The sequence below is a fragment of the Callithrix jacchus genome, chromosome 8, assembly GCF_049354715.1.
Source record: "Callithrix jacchus isolate 240 chromosome 8, calJac240_pri, whole genome shotgun sequence".
Classification (NCBI taxonomy): Eukaryota; Metazoa; Chordata; class Mammalia; order Primates; family Cebidae; genus Callithrix; species Callithrix jacchus.
Window position 1 is genome coordinate 110,790,393 of NC_133509.1, and position 19,124 is coordinate 110,809,516.

At 39.7% G+C, this 19,124-nt stretch overlaps 1 protein-coding gene across 40 annotated transcripts in view; it reads left to right on the plus strand.

Moving 5' to 3' along the window:
• TTLL5 (tubulin tyrosine ligase like 5) overlaps positions 1-19,124 on the plus strand; it is a 293,499-nt gene that overhangs the window by 209,200 nt on the left and 65,175 nt on the right. For all 40 annotated transcript variants that reach the window (XR_013521423.1, XR_013521412.1, XR_013521413.1 and 37 more), the window contains one exon: positions 15,598-15,815. Coding sequence is in view for 29 of the 40 variants with exons in the window: in XM_078335474.1 (XP_078191600.1) it covers positions 15,598-15,815 (218 nt within the window). In the remaining 11 variants the exon portion in view is untranslated. The remainder of the gene's footprint in view (positions 1-15,597; positions 15,816-19,124) is intronic.

Consider the following 19,124-nt stretch of genomic DNA (forward strand, 5'->3'; position numbering starts at 1 on the left):
CTCAAATCAGAGCACTTAGATATCCAGCTTATTGAAGGTGTTAATGTCTGCTTAAACTCTGATTTAGGATTTGAGTTTGGAAATGGACATCTCTCAGCATTCATGGAGAATGAGCTTTGATCTTCATCTCAGTCTAGCATTGCACTCATAAATCTAGCAGTTGTCATACACTTAATCCCCCCTGCAAAAGACTGATCCTGTAACATGGGAGTGAGAGAGGAAAGTCACCCAGAGCCAATGGCAGAAGTTTTCAGGGACTGAGAGACAAGAAAATTACTGTGATACAGTCCATATGATAGAGAGAATAATAAACAAAATAAGATAAAATTGAAACTATGAGCTTTTACACACCGATGGTAAAACCAGCAGTTTGAAAAATATTGTTTTAAGTCAGAGCAGAGGTCAGCAAACTTTTTTTGTTAATAGTAAATATTTTAGGCTTTGCAGGCCACAGCATCTCTGTTGTACTTACTCAGCTCTGCTGTGGCAGAGTGAAAACAGCCATAAACAATATGTAAATGAATGAGTGTGGCTGTCTTCCAACAAAACTTGATGTACAAAAGCAGGCCATGGGCTGGATTTGACCTGTAGGCCCTAGTCTGCAGATCCCTAGACTAGAGTAACAGAACCATTTGAAGGGCTTGTTAAAACACCAGTTGTTCCTCCATCCCATTGCTGATTCATTAGGTTTCGAATAACCTAATGAATAGGCAGACTCAGCCTCTCTTTTTGTTTTAATAATAATAGCCAACACTCACTAAGCACTTGCTGTGTTCCAAGCACCATTCCAGGTTCTCTATACACATTAACTCATTTAAAATGAATTTTAGTATGGTTGGGGGAAGTACAGAATCTCAAGAGTTAGGAATAGTCAAGCGAATCTGTTGTAGATTGATACAGCCCAATGCATGTCTTCTGTCTAATTCCTTCTCCTTCTCCTGCTGGCTTCCTGCTCCTAAAGGAGAAGGCAAAAAAACCTTTCTTTCAGCTGAGTCGGGGACTTTCTTGGGCAACAGTGACTACTGGTGACATCAGCATGAGTAGCTCTCCATGCTGGGGTCTGTGAGGAGGGCTGCACCGGCTGTGAGGCCCGACTGACCTGATTCTAATTGCAGACATTGAGCTGATGTTATTCTTGGCGCAGGACAGAGCGATTACTCAGTAGTTTCTGTTAAAGTGATCCTTTGTTAAACTTCTGCTCCCAGCCCACTCCCTGCTTCCTTCCCTCCCACTCTCTTCTCTGCCTCATCCAGAGCGAGAAAGAGCCCTAAAAGCAGAAAAGTTAAGGACATTTTGATGGCCAACACAGTATTGCTGAAGTTTCTTGTAACAATAATGGGATAAAAGGGATTTTAAATACATCTTAATTCTTCACTGGTTCCAGTCTCTTTACAAAGCCCTTCAATTTTAAGTTTAGCCCTTCAAGACTTAACTTTCAACATTAGTAAGTAACTCAGGATAGGAGAAAACTGTGCATCCTGTTTCTCTCATCCTTCTGCCCCATCTGTTCTTTCTTCTCCCTTCCCACCATGCCCAGGTTGACCAATCTAATCTGGATTCAGTAATCCCAGCAGAAACTCATGTTCCTGTAACAGACAGGACTGATGGTAGCTCAGTGTTCACATCAAGAAGCCTTTCAGTTTGCTGGTAATATCTTGAGTGCTGTGCGTAACCAGCTTTTTGCTAAAGGTATGTGTATACATGCACAACCCCACGTGTGGAAAGGATTCCCATATAAACCAAACCAAATCTTGTTATTGTGCTCCTAAAAGTTCATTGCATGTGTCTAAAAAAATTCTGCCTCCTCCTGCAGGAATGAATTCTGTTTCGCCAAGCCTTCAGCTGCTGTGTGTTTGTGTTGTGGAGGAGGGGAAAGAAAGAGAAATTCAGCAAGCACCCTTTTTCCAAGCAGCCAGCAATAACATGCTAGCTCCTCAGTGTGGCACAAAGAGCAGGCGAACAGCCTAGCCATGCAGGAGATGTCTTGATACATCTTTATAAGGCTGGACTGGAGGCATGAGAGGGGAGGGTGTGTGTGTGTGTGTGTGTGTATGTGTGTGTGTCTAAGATCTGGAGCATATGGACTGGAGGCATGAGAGCGGGAGGCGTGTGTGCGTGTGTGTGTGTGTGTGTGTGTGTGTGTGTGTGTGTGTGTGTGTCTAAGTCCTGGAGCATATGGACTCCAGAACTTAATGTCGTAACCTATTGCTTCTTTGTTTTTTTGTTTGGTTCCTTCTTTTGATCTGTTTTATTTTTCCAACTGACCTTTAGCAGGAACTCATTTAGTGTCTAGCTTTTAGTTATTATTGATTTTCCTACGACCATTTGATTTAGTAGATTTTGCCAAACCAAACTCTTTTATTCTTATTTAATGAAAATATATTGAAAATACATGAAATAATACTGCATTCAGTTGTTTTGGAAATAGGCACTCTAGACAGGCTTCGGAGTCATCCAACACACAGTTTAAGTCTTGGCCCTGTCTAGTCCATGACTTAGGACAGGTTATTCAGACTTTTGGAACCTCATTTTCCTTATCTCTAATTTGGAGATAATGATACATGCCTGTGTGTTATCATGATTGTCGTCCTCAGGATGTAACATTGATGTTACCATATGTCAAGCACCAAAGTGGCCATTTTTTGTGTGTTATTTCAGTGGATCTTCAGAGCTGCCCTCTTCTTAGCCTCATTTCACAGATGAAAAAGCATAGTATCATTTATGTAGCTTTCTCAGGGTCACATAAGTAATAAATGGTAGAACTGGGATTTGAACCCTGGTCTGTCAGCCTGCAGTATCCAAGCTCTTGGCGATTATGCTATATGCTGCTGCTGCCTCCTGCTAACAAGGCATTCAATAAACAACAGCTACAGTTTCTATTACATAAATTTTATGTTGCAATTTATATATTCAACAAGTACCTTTTTTTTTTTTGAGACAGAGTCTCACTCTGTTGCCCAGGCTAGAGTTCAGTGGCACTCACTACAACTTCTCAGCTCAGTACAACCTCTGCCTCCCGGCTTCGAGCAGTTCTCCTGCCTCAGCCTCCTAAGTATATGGGACTACAGGTGCATGCCACCACACCTGGCTAATTTTTGTATTTTTAGTAGAGATCAGTTTTCACCATATTGACCAGGCTTGTCTCGAACTCCTGACCTCCTGATCCGCCCACCTCAGCCTCCCAAAGTGCTGGGATTACAGGCCACTGCCCCTGTCCAGCAAGTACTTAACTGACTCTTATGAGACTGTGTTTGAAAAGTTATTCTCAGGTGTCTTCACCAGTCTTCTACTATTCATAAGCACCATCTCAAAAGAAAAGTTTTCCTGAAGTTAGGCCTGGATATTATCCTAGTTACCTCAATTCTTAATTAAAGAAATATCTTAATATGGTGTTCTTGGGCTTAACAATCTTAGAAATGCCCATACTTTACCCTCCCTTGCACTTTGATTAAGTAATAGGTTTAGCAACTAACAAGCCATGCGGTATCCTGACATTTGTTCTAGAGGTTTGGAGATTAGGAGCGCTTATATGGGTTGTTATTAATTCCTGTTTTATTAGTAACATGGAATGATTTCTCTCATTGTTACATTGTCCTTTCAACATTGTTACTGTTACTGGTAATACTATTTTAATTTTATTTCTATGATAGATGTTTTTCAGAAAACTCCCAGGAAACATGACAGATGTCTACAAATGTGACTACCACAGATGACATGTTTGACTAATTCATATTATGCTTGCTTTTTCAATACCATATGTTTGATCTTAGTGTATTATTACCATATAGACATTAGTTCATTGCGTTAATTTATTACTGATAGTAACATAAGTCCCCTGGTTATCATCATGCTGTTTTCTAAGCTGCTGCTGGGGGAATATTCTTCTGGAATCTTAGAGGAAAATGAACATATAGTAAATGCTTCCGGTGCACTAGATTAGTCTTATCTGCATTCCACTGATGAGGAACCCCATGTTCAAAGAGTTTGGGTAACTTAGCCAAGATCACACAGCTGCCTAATTGCAGAGATAATATTCATACCATGTCAGAGGACTTCCAAAGCCCCTTTCTACTCTACCATCCTCCCCCACGACAGAACTGACTCTTCATTTTCTTTTTATTTTACACGTTTATCATCAGTCAGATAAGGCATTCCAGCATCATTGCTACTGCACTGCTATGTACTCTCATATACACAAATCTTTTTTTAAAAAAAGGGTCAGTGTAATCAATTAAGATTCAGAATGCAGCTTGGTAGAAGGTGTTAGAGGCAACTTGTTCACGTACTAGCCACTCAGGATTGATCTTGTTTGTTGTGTAATGTGAACATGTGAATTTGCTGCAGCTGTCTGGTGACCAGTTTCATTCTCTTCTCTCCCTCCATGGCCTGTGGTTTGTTTCTGTTTGTCTGTAGGTGTTTGAGGGACTCAAAGTTGTAACTTTGTGTGAGATGATGAAAGACTTCATCCATCTGAGATGGTGGCAGCCAGGGGAAAAATACTTAATGAGTATATGACAGTAAGGTCTGTGCAAGATATTCACAGTAGACCAACCATGTTAGATTCTGGGCCAAACAAAACAAATTATGCATTTTGAGACAGAGACAAGTTAGATGTTTATAACCTCGAAGTTGTAAAGGAAACTTAGAGATGGCCTTTGACTAGTTATTTCATTTTAGTAATCAGGACGCACAAGATACAGACACATTAGGAGAACAAGGGCCCTGATATAAAAATAATTTCTTACAGGTACTAGCAAATAAATAATAAAACACACAATTGAAAATGCGGCAGAATTATCTTTCTTTAGCCAGTTGAGCTTTCTATCTGGGGTCATGGCTGATCTTTTGAGGTTATCTTTATACATACACTTTTCACTTTAACAGCAAGTTACAAACATTTGTTTTACAGACAATCTTCAGCCTTTCCTTCTCTAGAAAGAGAATGATCTTGGAGCAAGGTGAATGAAATCTGTCCTTTATATACATTTGGTGGAAATGGGGCACATTGCTAGATTTGCTTTAGAAAAGAGGTATGATTTAAATAAATTTGCTTTACATATGTTTGCTTTAAAAGAAAATCAGCACAACATAAATAAGCAAAGCAGCATAGTATAGCAGGTTCTTAAATCATTCTCTATGGGTTTGAATCCCAGCTTACTACTCAGTACCTCTGCGATTATGAACAAATTCCTTAACATTTTTTGTGCCTTGGTTTCTTCTTCTGTAAATGGTGATAATGAGGAGATACAGGTCATATGATTGGGAGGAATAAATGAGATAATATACAGAGCACTTAAAGCAATGCCTGACCCATGGTAAAAGTCTGGGCATGGTAGCTCACGCCTGTAATCCCAGTACTTTGGGAGGCCGAGACGGGTTAATCGCCTGAGTTCGGGAGTTCAAGACCAGCCTGACCAACATGGAGAAACCCTGTCTCTACTAAAAATACACAAAATTAGCCAGGCTGGTGGCGCATGCCTGTAATCCCAGGTATTCGGGAGGCTGAAGCAGCAGGATCACTTCAATGGCAGTTGCAGTGAGCTGAGATTGCACCATTGCACTCCAGCCTGGGCAAACAAGAGGGAAACTTCATCTCAAAAAAAAAAAAAAGTTAATAAAAGTTAATTTCTCTTATAATTATGTGTCACTTTTTTTTTTTTCAGTTAGGTAGAAAATATATAAATGCTTTTCCTCTGAACAGTTTTTCTGTATACAGTACCGTATTGTTAACTATACGCATACTGTGCAGCAGACCTCCAGAACTTTTTTATATTGCATGACTGAAACTGTAATCATCGAACAGCTCCCTGTTTTCCTCTTTCCCACCCCAGCCTCTGACAACTACCACTCTACTTTCTGTGAGTTTCATTACCTCATGTTAAGTAGAATGATTTTGTGATGAGATTACTCTACTTATGAAAGTATCTTCGAGATTCATCCATGTTGTAACATATGACAAATTTCCTTCTTTTTTTTTAAAGCTGAATAACATTTCATTGTATGTGTATACATATATACATGCCACGTTTTCTCTTTTTTACTTTCTTCTTTTTAATTTTTGTGGGTACTGCTTACCACATTTTCTTTTTCCATTGATGGACATTTAGGTTTCTTTTAAACATCTTGGCTATTGTGAATAATACATCAATGAACACAGATATACAGATATCTCTTCTATTATGTATTATTTTTAACTTTAAATATACATAGCATTATGATCTCAACTTGGGGGTTTTCCTTAAACCTCCCGTGCCGGAAACAGAAATTGATTAAAAAGATATTAAAGAAAGTGTCTTAGGAGAAGCTTAGGCTCATTAAGTATTAATTAGCTCCATTTTTAAAACTAATAGTTACTTATTTGAACAATTAAATATGGTATGCAGATTAATTTTTTCATAATTGCTAGAGAGAGCTATGAGAAGAAAAAATTAAAGGAATTATTAATATCAGGATTAAATGATTATTCTTTAGAATAATTTCTTTGTGGATTATTGACATGTTTGTCCAAAGGCATAAATATCTTACAAACATACAAAGGACAAGAAACAGGATTAGCATCAAATTGTGAGCTAGCTTTTAATGGGGTACAAGCTGTTTTTTCATAGTAATCAAAGGAATGATAAGTAAATTAATCCTTTCAGACATACTGATGAGATACAAATTGATAGAGCCTTTACTGAGAGCAATTTGGGAATATATATTTTAAAGTTTTGAAACAGAAGAACAAAGAGGTTTCTGATCTAGCTATTCTACTTTAAGGAAATGATCCAGCATATGTGAAAAGGCATAGATAACATGATGTTTATCACAACGCTGTTCTTAGAAAGCAAAATGCATTGGTAACCTGACTGTGTGCATGTGTGTGTGTGCATGCACCTGGTGTTTCAAATGGAACTATAAGATTTTGGGGGTGCTTTCCTATTTGTGAAAAAAAAAGAAAAATATATTGGGGGCCTGTTTTTTTTAACTCAAAAATAGTTTGTTGAACATACTTACATCTTTCCATTGCTTCAAATATAGATGTACCTCAGTGTGTCGATTTATAGCATTGATGATTAGTTAAGTAAATTATAATAAACCATAATAGAAAATATGCCATTAAAAACAGCAGTCTAGGTCTACCTTTATAGATAGGAGAAAATGCTCAGAATAGATAGACAATTGAACGAAATAAAACAGGCCCCAAAACATCGGGTGTCATATGACTCTGTTTTTTGTCAGCACACATAAATACATACATATACGTAGAAAATAAGTTTGTATATGCATAGAAAATGTTAACAGGTTGTATCTGAGAGCAGAATTAAAAATCATTTTTAATACTTCTAATGAATATTTATTAAAGAACATTTATTAAATCATTTTTAACACTTCTAATGAACATTTATTAAAGAGATTTGTTTCAAAAAGAAAAAAGTCAGTCTGCCAATCTTTGTATGTATGTGTGTGTGATCAGACAGTGCTGGACATTGAAGGAGATATGAAAGAAATGTAAAGCAAAGCAGAGTCTATGATTATATGAGTCTAAATTTACATCAGAATGTCAACCAGTGTCTGACTGATTGGTCTGGTGGTTAGATGAGGGTGTGGCTGCTAATCAGGGAAGGTCATCCATGTGATATCTTAGGGCAAGTTGGTTTCACTGGCTTTTATGGTTATGAACTGCACTAGTCTTAGCAAGCTATCTCATGGTTACACTGTGCTGGTCATGCCACACACCAGTCCAAGCTCAGTTTTGAGTATGTTTGAATATCTAGTTATGATTATCTTCCTTGCTTTTTAAATGTCGGCAAGTACAGTTAATTTAGAGACTCTCTGAAGCACACAGATCTCAGCTGGTTAGTAAATAATAGTTTCAAAATTTTTCTTTCTTACCACCTCAAATGACCTACCCTAAAGGATGCAAGTACAGGTAAGCATCTGTATTTGCTACTCACTAAAGGAAAGGGAGCTTCATCAGTGGTTTTAGAAATGAGAGAATGTGTCGGAAGGCTTCCGACATCTTTGACGGCACCATGTCCTGTCTCAGGTATTTGGTAATTGGTCTCTCTGTATGAGCAGCAGCAACTTCTGGATTGCCCCCTGTTTCTGTTGGAGTCATAGTACTGCCCAGTGCTTTACAGCAGCACCAGAAAAGTTGTACTGTTTCTCTTGCTCAGCCCCCAGTCTCGTCCCAGCTGACAAACATTGTGAATGGAAGACAGCCAAGAACTCTACAGTGTGAGACAAAGGCCTTTTGGAAGCTTACTTTTGCCAAAACAGAAACAGTTACTCTCACTCTCACCTTGGCCTGGAGGTTTTTACAGCATCACAGGGTTGCATAAAAATCGGAATGTGTTCTTTGCACTAAACAGTCTTGCCCTGATTGTAGGAAGGTGAGTGATTAGTGGCTTAGATGTTCAAGAAAATGTATCATCTCAATACTTCAGCTTCCAGAGAGAAATAGACAAGAAGTGGCTTTGTATATGTTATGGGAACTTCATCCAAGTTGGGACCCAATCTTATATGGGAAGAATATTACATAGAAATGTTTGCTAATCTGAAATCAGAGTAAAGGGGTCACAAAGAAACATTAACCTACTCAAATACAGAGTAGCATTTGCCTACTGTATCTCCCTTCATTCTCAAAAAAAAAAAGAATGTAGAGAGTTAATTTCACTACGAAGAGGCATCCAGCTCTCCTCCATCACCAAGAAGCCTGAGTGAAGGCTAAAAGGAGTGTTTTTCTGGAAGGTATTTTTTTTTTAATCCTCCCAGAATTTAATCTCTGAACAGTATTATCTTTCTAGTAAGAGAGCCCAGATCTGCTTCCCTGGAACCTTCCAAGTTGCAGTCTGTGTTCTTTCTATCACAAATTTTTCCTTCCCACCCATGAGCACCCTTCTATTGTGGGGGAAGGAGGGCCTTTCCAGTCTTTTGCCTGGGGCCAAGCCAACCCTCAAACTGTGGTTTTCTGTGAGTCTTCTCGCTGTAGTATGACTGTTTCCCACACCCAGCAAAGAACCAGCAGTCATGTATATGCTGAGTACATGTTGACTAGGTCTTGAGTGGAGGCCAGTGCTTACACAGCTCTCTCATTCCCAGGACATTGACTAATGATGGTGCAGCTCCTATGCCTGTGTTGTTAATATTATACATCAAAACCTCATGTTTCTTACAAATTATTAGAGAGAACTTCATACAATTCTTCTGTCCTTTTATGAATGGATATCAGAACAAAACAGTCCACATGATGGAGCAATTCAGTTGATGGGGCTGTAGGATGGGGACCAGTACAGGCTATGAGGGTGCCTGGAGAGGCTGATTTCTGCTGCTAGTTTACATACAACCATTTATATGTCTGCTTTTAACGTTGCCTGAGTGTGTTCCTGGGTTTCTTCTTATCAGATTTGATTGCTTTAATCCCATCCCACTTAGCCTTGGCTTTTGTGAAACACCTGGGGACTTGTCTACATTACCGACGCTTTGGAGTTTCAGATGGTATGCAATTATAATCATTTCATTATCCGTTCAGTATATTACAGTATAATCACCAAACCACAAGTCACAACTAGAGGCTTTTTACTGTATTTGGAAAGAGTATCTGCTTTCTGAGATGCAGTACATGTTTGTTGTATTGAGGCTTAGGCAAGCTTGCATCTGTGGTGGATTGAGAATTATTTCTAGTATCAGTTAAGGCTCCATTTGGCTGCAGGTAACAGAACTCCCCCACCCCACCAATGGTTTAATTAAGTTAAAGGGGTTTTTTTTTCCCACATAGTTAGAAATCTAGAGATGGGCTCTTGCAGACTTCATGGTGCCGTCAGAAACCCATGCTCCTTCTCTTTATTCTCTGCAGTCCTTAGCAAGTAGCTTTCGCCCTATGCCTGACCACCTCTTGCTAGATATCCATGCTCTTGGTGGGAAGAAGAACGGGGAACATGAAAGGGCACAAGAAGCGCACCAGCCGAGTCTGCCCCCTTAAAGAGCTCTCCCAAAAACTGAACCCAGAAACTTCTCTTTACATCTCATTGTCCAGAATATGTGTTATAGGTTATCCCTAGGTGAAGAGAAGTTTAGAAATACATTTCCCTTAGCTGGGCAAACATTATTACCCAAACAAAATCAGAGTAGTCATATTAAGAAGAAAGGGAGGAGTGATTGTATCTAAAGAAAGGAGAGTCTCCTAAGCAGTAAGTTCTCCTAAATTATTTTATTTTGTTGTTTGAAGTGAAAACTAATTTTATGTAAAACGTCAATATCTAAGGTCCTGCCACAAATTTTACATTTAGGAAGGTGTGAATTTATTTTTCTGTGAAATCTGCAGAAGGGCTAATGTATTTTGGGGCTGAGTATGAATTGGACACAACACACTAGACACTGTTCAAAGTTGAGAAAATGGTACTTCTATAAGATCACATCTGGATTTAAATGCACATTTGCCTATTTTCTTATGTAGGAATTTAGTTTTTGCTAAAAAAGGATGAATAGTTGGGGTTGTTTTATTTTTTTCATTTATTAAGCACTTTTCTACTAGGCATTGTAGGTGAAACAAAAATTAATCATATACAAATTCAGCCATTTCCATTGTCAGTCACCCAGAAGGGAGAGTACCTATGTAAGTGGCTATACTACATGGTAGAATGTACTGTGATGAGACATACAGATACATTTTTCTAGGCATTCAGAAGAGGAAAAGATTATTTCTGCCAGAAAGAATTGAGTAAATAGGATCTGGGAGCCTAAACATATGTTTTCGTTTTAAGAATCTAGGCAAAACCATTCAGGACATAGGAGTAGGCAAGGACTTTATGACCAAAACACCAAAAGCATTGGCAACAAAAGCCAAAATGAACAAATGGGACCTAATCAAACTCCACAGCTTCTGCATGTCAAAAGAAACAGTCACTAGAGTGAATCGGCCACCAACAGAATGGGAAAAAATTTTTGCAGTTTACCCATCTGACAAACGGCTGATATCCAGAATTTACAAAGAACTCAAACAGATTTACAGGAAAAAAAAACAAGCCCATTCAAAAATGGGCAAAGGATATGAACAGACACTTTACAAAAGAAGACATACATGAGGCCAAAAAACATATGAAAAAATGCTCATCATCACTGGTCATTAGAGAGATGCAAATCAAAACCACACTGAGATACCATCACGCCAGTTAGAATGACGATCATTAAAAAATCTGGAGACAACAGATGCTGGAGAGGATGTGGAGAAATAGGAACACTTTTACACTGTTGGTGGGAGTGTAAATTAGTTCAACCATTGTGGAAGACAGTGTGGCGATTCCTCAAAGCCTTAGAAATAGAATTTGCTTTCATAACTAGTGAGTGACATAAGTCTGGAAAAATATGTTGAAAAATGGTAAGCAACTACAAAGGATTACTGATAGGTAGACTTTCCTGTCATCCCATCCTTTCGTTTCTCAGTAGAACCAAGGTAGATAGAGGTTTGGGAAGAAATGGAACATTTGCTGAGTGCCTGCTGTGTGCCTAGGTCTTTGCTTTATTTCAGAAATCCTTACTGAATGCCTAGGCTAAGGTTACCTACATTATCTTCATTTAACTTCCAAAAATCCAATGAAGTAAGTGATTTTTTTTTAATTAAGCTACTCATCTTCTTTTTCTTTTTTTGGAGACAGAATCTCTCTCTGTCATCAGGCTGGAGTACAGTGGTGCAATCTTGGCTGACTGCAAGCTCCGCCTCCCAGGTTCAAGCAATTCTCCTGCCTTAGCCTCCCAAGTAGCTGGGACTACAGGCATGCACCACCACACCCAGCTAATTTTTTTTTTTTTTTTTTTTTTTTTGAGACAGGTTCTTACTCTGTTGCCCAGGCTGGAGTCCAGTGGCGTGATCTCAGCTCACTGCAACCTTCACCTCTTGGGCTCAAGCAGTTCTCCTGCCTCAGCCCCCAAGTAGCTGAGATTACAGGCACTTGCCACCATGCCTGGCTAATTTTTGTATTTGTAGTAGAGACAGGGTTTTACCATGTTGGCCAGGATGGTCTTGATCTTCTGACCTCATTCTCCACCCACCTCGGCCTCCCAAAGTGCTGGGATTACAGGCTCGAGCCACTGCACACAGCCAACCTCCTCATCTTCTAAAGGTGAAGTAATTGTATTTGCTTGTGAGAAAACTGAAGCTCTGAGAAGTTAACTTGAAAAGATCATTCACTTTGTAAGTGATAAGGCCTGCATTTGAGCTGAGGTACATTTGATTGCAAGCTATGTCTTTTCCATTTACTCTGGGTCTCTCTGCCTCTCACCAATGACCTAATCTGCTTTTGTAGCCAGTGTTGAGCAGTTAATTCTTTCTTTAACCCAATCTAATAGAAATCCTATATCCAGCTGGTTAAAACTCGGGTTTTACTTGGGTATCTTGATTTGTACTCTGTGACAACTTATTACCTCCTTAAATGTTATTAGAACTAGACTGTCATTTAAATCATTTATTTTTGTAATAAATCACTAAATGCACATAGTATAAAATTCAAAAGATACAAATGGCCAGGTGCTGGTGACTTGCGCCAGTAATCCCAGCATTTTCGGAGGCCAACGTGGGTAGATCACAAGGTTAGGAGTTGGAGACCAGCCTGGCCAACATGATGAACCCCATCTCTACTAAAAATACAAAAATTAGCCAGGCGTGGTGGCCGGCGCCTGTAATCCCAGCTACTCAGGAGACTGAGGCAGAGAATTTCTTACACCCAGGAGGCAGAGGTTTCAGTGAGCCAATATCACACCGCTGCGCTCCAGCTAGGGCGACAGAGCAAGACTCTGTCTCAAAAAAAAAAGATGCAAATGATATATAGTAAAAAGTTAGTCCCCCTCCTACCTTCATCCCTAGCTAACCAGTTCTTCTCCCTGAAGGCTACCAGTTTTTTCTGTATCCTTCCAGAATTGTTCTGTACAGATACTACTAGAGTGTATATGTGTGTGTGTACATAAATATGTAGATATATGTGATGTGTATTATTCTTTTAAAAAAAAAATAGGAGCTCACTAAACTCACTGTTCTGAACCTGCTGTTTTCATTCATTATTTCTTTTGTATTTAGATGTCCTAGATTTGGGGGCAAAAAATTGATGAATTTGAAAATATAGTTGTCACCATGGCAACATTTATTGAATAGATGTTCTTACTAATGGCAGTTTCCTTACAATATTAAATATGTAATTTAATAAAGAATATGTTTATTTCTAAGAGCTCTTTGCTAATGTTTTTTTCCCTCCTCTGCTACTCACCCAGGAAGTTTCTTTATGGATGGCTCAGTGTAGAACTCTTCAGCCCTCATTCTGATTTTTGGTCTCTTCCCATCTTGAATGATGCACATCTCAAACACTCCTTATGCCTAACCTCAGTTATTAGGATGTAGTGGTGAAAATAGAAGCCTGGGGCATTCCATTCCTGTGTCCCTCTTTATTTCCAATTGAGTTTCTCACACAGATTTTAAGGCCCTCAAATATGGTAACAGCAGCTGCAAAGAAAGGGTTTGTTGTAGAACCTGTCCCAGAAGCCTGCGTCCTGCTGGAAGCTTTGTTTCCTTGTCCTCAGAATGCCTACTTTAGAAGGGTCAGGGCTTCTCGATTCTCTTGGACCATCTGGAAACCTCCCCATGTGTCCACGCTCAACAGTGCTGCCCTCCTGGATTTGCTTATGGCCTTGCATCTGTCTTTGATCCTCTTCCCCTGCTTTTTTTTTTTTTTTTTTTTTTTTTTTTTTTTTGAGACGGGGTCTCGCTCTGTCACCCCGGCTGGAGTGCAGTGTTGCAGTCTTCACCCATTGCATCCTCCACCTCCCTGGCTCAAAGAATTCTTCTACCTCAGCCGCTGGGACTACAGGCGTGTACCACCACACCTAGCTAATATTTGTATTTTTTGTAAAAACAGGGTTTTGCCATGTTGCCCAGGTTGGTCTTGAACTCCTGAGCTCAAGCAATCCACATGCCTCAACCTCCCAAAGTGCTAGGATTATAGGGGTGAGCCACCATACCTGGCTTTGTCTTTGTTCCTCTTCTGTGACTCAGAGATGGAGAAGAATTATAGCTCTTCACTTTCTCCCTCAGGTGGTTTATACAGGTTGGTGATATCTCAGTCAGATTGGTCAGATTGAAAATGCTCAGACCGTTTCCCACTGAAATCTCTTTGTTCTTCATCAAGCATCTCAGTCAAACACATTTACTCCACACAAAACTCCTGGATCCCCCTCATATCTGCTTAGTCTAGGACCTTTGATACATTTTCTGAAAGTGGAACATTTTAAGTCATGCTTATAGAAGGGTTGGTTAACATTTTACTAAAGCTACCCAGTTCATCTTTTAAATCTGAAAAAGAAATCCATAAAGGGCCAAAATAATACTAGCAAACTGTCTAGAAGATGACTATTTCCTAAGAGCATCTCATATTATTTTATCATGCCCTGCCATGAGTCCTTTACATGTTGTTATATACAATGGAAATCAATTGCCAGAAATTCTTTTTAAAAAAAAATACTATGTATTTTGTCAATGATGTTATTTTTCTCTTCATATTATTTCTCATTTAAAGTTTTTACAGTGCATGCATGTTGAAAGCAGTGTTAACAGTATTAAAAGACCAGTAACAAATTGAGAAACAAAAAGACTATTTCTAATGAAATAGATAAATTGTAAAAACTTTTTAAGCATCTACTTGAAGGAAGTATACTTTCTTTCTTTCTTTTTTTTTTTTTTGAGACGGAGTTTCACTCTTGTTGCCGAGGCTGGAGTGCAATGGCGTGATCTCGGCTCACTGCAACCTCCGCCTCCTGGGTTCAGGCAATTCTCCTGCCTCAGCCTCCTGGAAGTATACTTTTATATCCTAAATATATATTTTGGCATTTGTGATGTTTAGATGGTGATTTTTAGGTCTTTATTTATAGGCTTACCCTCTGAGCAAAAATATTTTTGTGTCAATTGTATTCATATAACATGTATTTGTGTAGTAATTTTGCTTTGAAAGTATTTTCAAATGTAAAATCTTACATAAATCTTTAGGTCAACAAAGTGTTTCTGTGCTAGAATTCTAAACTCGGCCTGAAGATTATAACCAGGCCTAGCTCATGGTTCCTGTTGCAGCCTCATCTTTCCCTCTCTGTTTGCTCACCATGCCGTAGCCACACTGACCTCCCCACTTGCCTCCTACATGCAAACTTTCTAGAGGAGCTCAGAGTTTCAGAGTGGGCAGGAATCAAGTCAAGCTACAAGTCAGTTTTATTCTGTGCTCTATTTCTAGTACTACATGCCTCAAAAGAGACATTCATTAAAAATGTGTTGAATTTAACAATGAAGGAAACTACAGTGAGAGAAGACAGCAAATGCGTTTCTAGTTCACACATGTGGACTAATACTTAGTGTCCTAGGTGCCCTGATTCCTAGCCCAGTATGCTTTCAACAAGACCATCTCAACTCTGCTCCAAAATATTCCTCTTCTCTGAATCTAGAGCTGTACTGACAACATTTCTTTTAAAAAAAATTAACAGTTCTTTTCTTTTTGCTCCTTGACAGGATTACAGACTAGTTGCATACAGCAAATGGGATGTGAAGGTGAGCTTCATCAATCTTTTTTTTTTTTTTTTTTTTTGTAGGCAATCTTTGGCAGCCATACACTACCTAACTCCAATTTATGGACAGTGAATAATGGTGCAGGCTGCAGAATTTCCAGTGCCACAGCTAGTGGCCAGAAGCCAACCACTCTGCCACAAAAAGTGATACCACCTCCAAATTCTTGCACCTTCCTGGTCCCCAAACCCCCACCCAACCACAAACAAGTGCTCAGAAGAGCAACATCCCAGAGGGCTTCCAAGTAAGTTTTTTTCTGTTCAATTTCTACTGAGCTGTATCAGTTCTAAGCTAATAGTACTCTTTGTTTATTATTCTTCAAGAGGGTTCACACTGAAATACTGAAAACAAGAACACCTGATGGGAAATAAAAGCTAACCCTAGTTCTCAGCTTGGGTTACAAATTAGAATGGCCTGGGGAACTGCTGAAACATGCAGATGGTGGAGCTTTCCTGTGTGGGAGGGACAGGCCCTGCTCCTTCAGGTTCTCCAGGTGACTGTGATGAGAGCTGCCTGCAGAATTTAGGGTCATTGCTAACCAACTCTGCTGGCCCCTGGCAGGAGCTACAATACAGCAGTGCAGCAGGTAAAACTTTTGAACCACAGTGGGCTTGGAAAGTGGAAGTGGAAACTTCTTCCTTGATATATCTTTTCTTGGCCATTCTGAAAAATCAGATCTTTTCATTTTCATATAAAATTTAACACCCTGGCTGGGCGCAGTGGTTCATGCCTATAATGCCAGCTCTTTGGGGAGGCCGAGGCAGGCGGATTGCCTGAGCTCAGGAGTGTTGTTCAGCCTGGTGGGCAACACAGTGAAACCCCGTCTCTACTAAAATAGAAAAAATTAGCCAGGTTTGGCAGCATGCGCCTGTATCCCAGCTACTTGGGAGGCTGAGGCAGGAGAATTGCTTGGACCCAGGAGGCAGAGGTTGCCGTGAGCCGAGATCACCCCACTGCACTCCAGCCTGGGAGACAGTGAGACTCTGTCTCAAAAAAAAAAAAAAAAAAAAATCAACACCCTGCTTCCCCTTGGTTTGTTCACTTTTAGTCATTTGAATGGAAAGATAGAGGATTGAGATTTCATCTAGGGGGATAATATAACTTCATCGGCATTAGCAAGCTCTATGTAGCAGCAGTGTTTTTAATCCCTTTTGTAGTCTACCTGTTTACACCAAAAAGACATTTCCTTTCCTGAATCAAATTTTTTTTTTTTTTTTTTTTTGGGTGGGGGGAGGAAGGCAGGAAGGAAGGGAAGAAGGACGGTAGGGAGGAAGGAAGGGATGAAGGAAGGAAGGAAGGGAGGAAGCGGGGAGGGAGGGAGGGAAGGGAAGAAAGGAAATCAAACAATGAAAGAGACATTGCCGACCTGGATCTAGAGGTTTACAAGTTGATTTCTTTTTTTTTTGAGAGAAGGAAAGAAAAAAAAAAAAAAATAAAAAAATAAGTAAAGGAGAGGAAGAAAGAGGAAGAGAAAGAGGGAGAGTAAATGGAAATATTGCTTTATTTTGAAAAAAATTGGGTATTAATAATGGCCAATCAATGTTTCATTTAAACTAATGGGTAGGTGTGATGTGGTATTGACAAGAATGTATATTTTGTGTATTTGAAGTGGAGAGCTCTATAAATATTTATTAAGTTTACTTGTTCTGGATCTGAGTTCGAGTCCTTGATATCCTTATTAATTTTCTGTCTCATTGAATCTAAGTCTCCTATCTGGGTGTTAGGATCATTAGCTCTTATTGTTGCATTGATCCTTTTACCACTATATCTTTGTTGCTTTAAAATCTATTTTATCCGATACGAGAATTGCAACTCCTGCTTTTTATTTATTTATTATTTATTTTTGCTCTCCATTTGGTTGGTAAATCTTTCTCCATCCCTTTGTTTTGAGTCTTTGTGTATTCTTGCATGTGAAACAGGTCTGGATGTAACATGCCGTTGGGTTTTGGCTGTGTCTTTTGATTGGGAATTCAGTCAATTTAAATTTAGGGTTACTGCCATTTGATGTTGACTGGCTGTTTTATCCATTTGTTGGTGTAAATTCTTCTTTATGTTGGTTCTCTTTACTTTTTGGTGTATTTTTAGAAAGGCTAATACTGGTTGTTTCTTTCTGTGTGTAATGCTTCTTTCAGAAGCTCTTGTAAAGCAGGCCTGGTGGTAATAAAATCTCTGAGTTCTTGCTTGTTCATAAAAGATTTTATTTTTCCTTCAGTTGTGAAGCTTAGTTTGGCTGGATATGAAATTCTGGGCTGAAGGTTCTGTTCTTTGAGGATGTTGAATATTGGCCCCCACTCTCTTCTGGCCTGTAGAGTTTCTGCCGAGAGATCTGCTGTAAGTCTGATAGGCTTGCCTTTGTGGGTTATCCGACCTTTCTCTCTGGCTGCCCTTAGTATCCTCTCCTTCGTTTCAACCCTGGTGAATCTAACGATTATGTGCCTTGGGGTTGGTCTTCTTGAGGAATATCTTTGTGGTGTTCTCTGTATTACCTGGGGTTGAGTTGAATGTTGACCTGCTTTGCTAGTTTAGGAAAATTTTCCTGAATAATATCCTGAAGGGTATTTTCCAGCTTGGATTCATTCTCTCCGTTGCATTCAGGTACACCTATCAAACGTAAATTTGGTCTTTTCACATAGTCCCACATTTCTTGGAGACTTTGCTCATTCCTTTTTATCCTTTTTTCTCTAATCTTTTCTTCACGTTTTATTTCATTAAGTTGGACTTTGACCTCTGATATCCCTTCTTCTGCTTGAACAATTCGAGTGTTTAAACCTGTGCATACTTCTCGGAGTTCCTGTATTGTATTCTTCAGTTCCATTAATTCACTCATACTCCTCTCTAAGTTGTCTATTCTCAATAGGATTTCATCAAGCCTTTTGTCAAAGTTCCTAGTTTCTTTACGTTGGGCTACAACATGGTCTTTTAACTCACCGAAGTTTGTTATTATCCATTCCTTGAAGAGTGATTCTGTCATTGGGATGCGCTCGTTCTCCATCAAGCCTTGTTCCATTGTTGATGTGGAACTGTGATCATCTTTAGAGGGAGAGGCGTTCTGACTTTGAGTATTCTCAGCTTTTTTACGCTGGTTTCTTCCCGTCATTGTAAATTTATCCTCCTGTCTCTTTGAAATTACCAACTTTCAGATTAGGTCTCTTGAGTGGACGTCCAGGTTGTTAGTTCCCAGGGCCAGAGCAGCGGCGTTAAAACTGATGGTGCTTTTCTGCCCAGGATTCTCCTGTCGGGCTTCCTTCTTGTTTCCGTAGTAGGCGACTCTGCCTTCCCGGGGCTCCAAACCTCGGTCAGAAGGGGAGCCGTCCCGTTTACTCTGCGCCGAGAGCTGCCGCGCCGAGGTGCCGGTGGAACCGCTGCGCCGACCACGAGAGTCGCACTGGCCACCCGTGTGTTTCCTCCACTGGGGGATCTTCTGCTCCGTGAGTGACCAGACTTTGTCTGAAAGTGTGGCGTCCTCTAGTTCTCCGCGCCTTCCCTGAGAGCTGCAATCCCGGGATGTTAGCGATCGGCCATCTTGGATCGTTCCTGAATCAAATTTTTATAA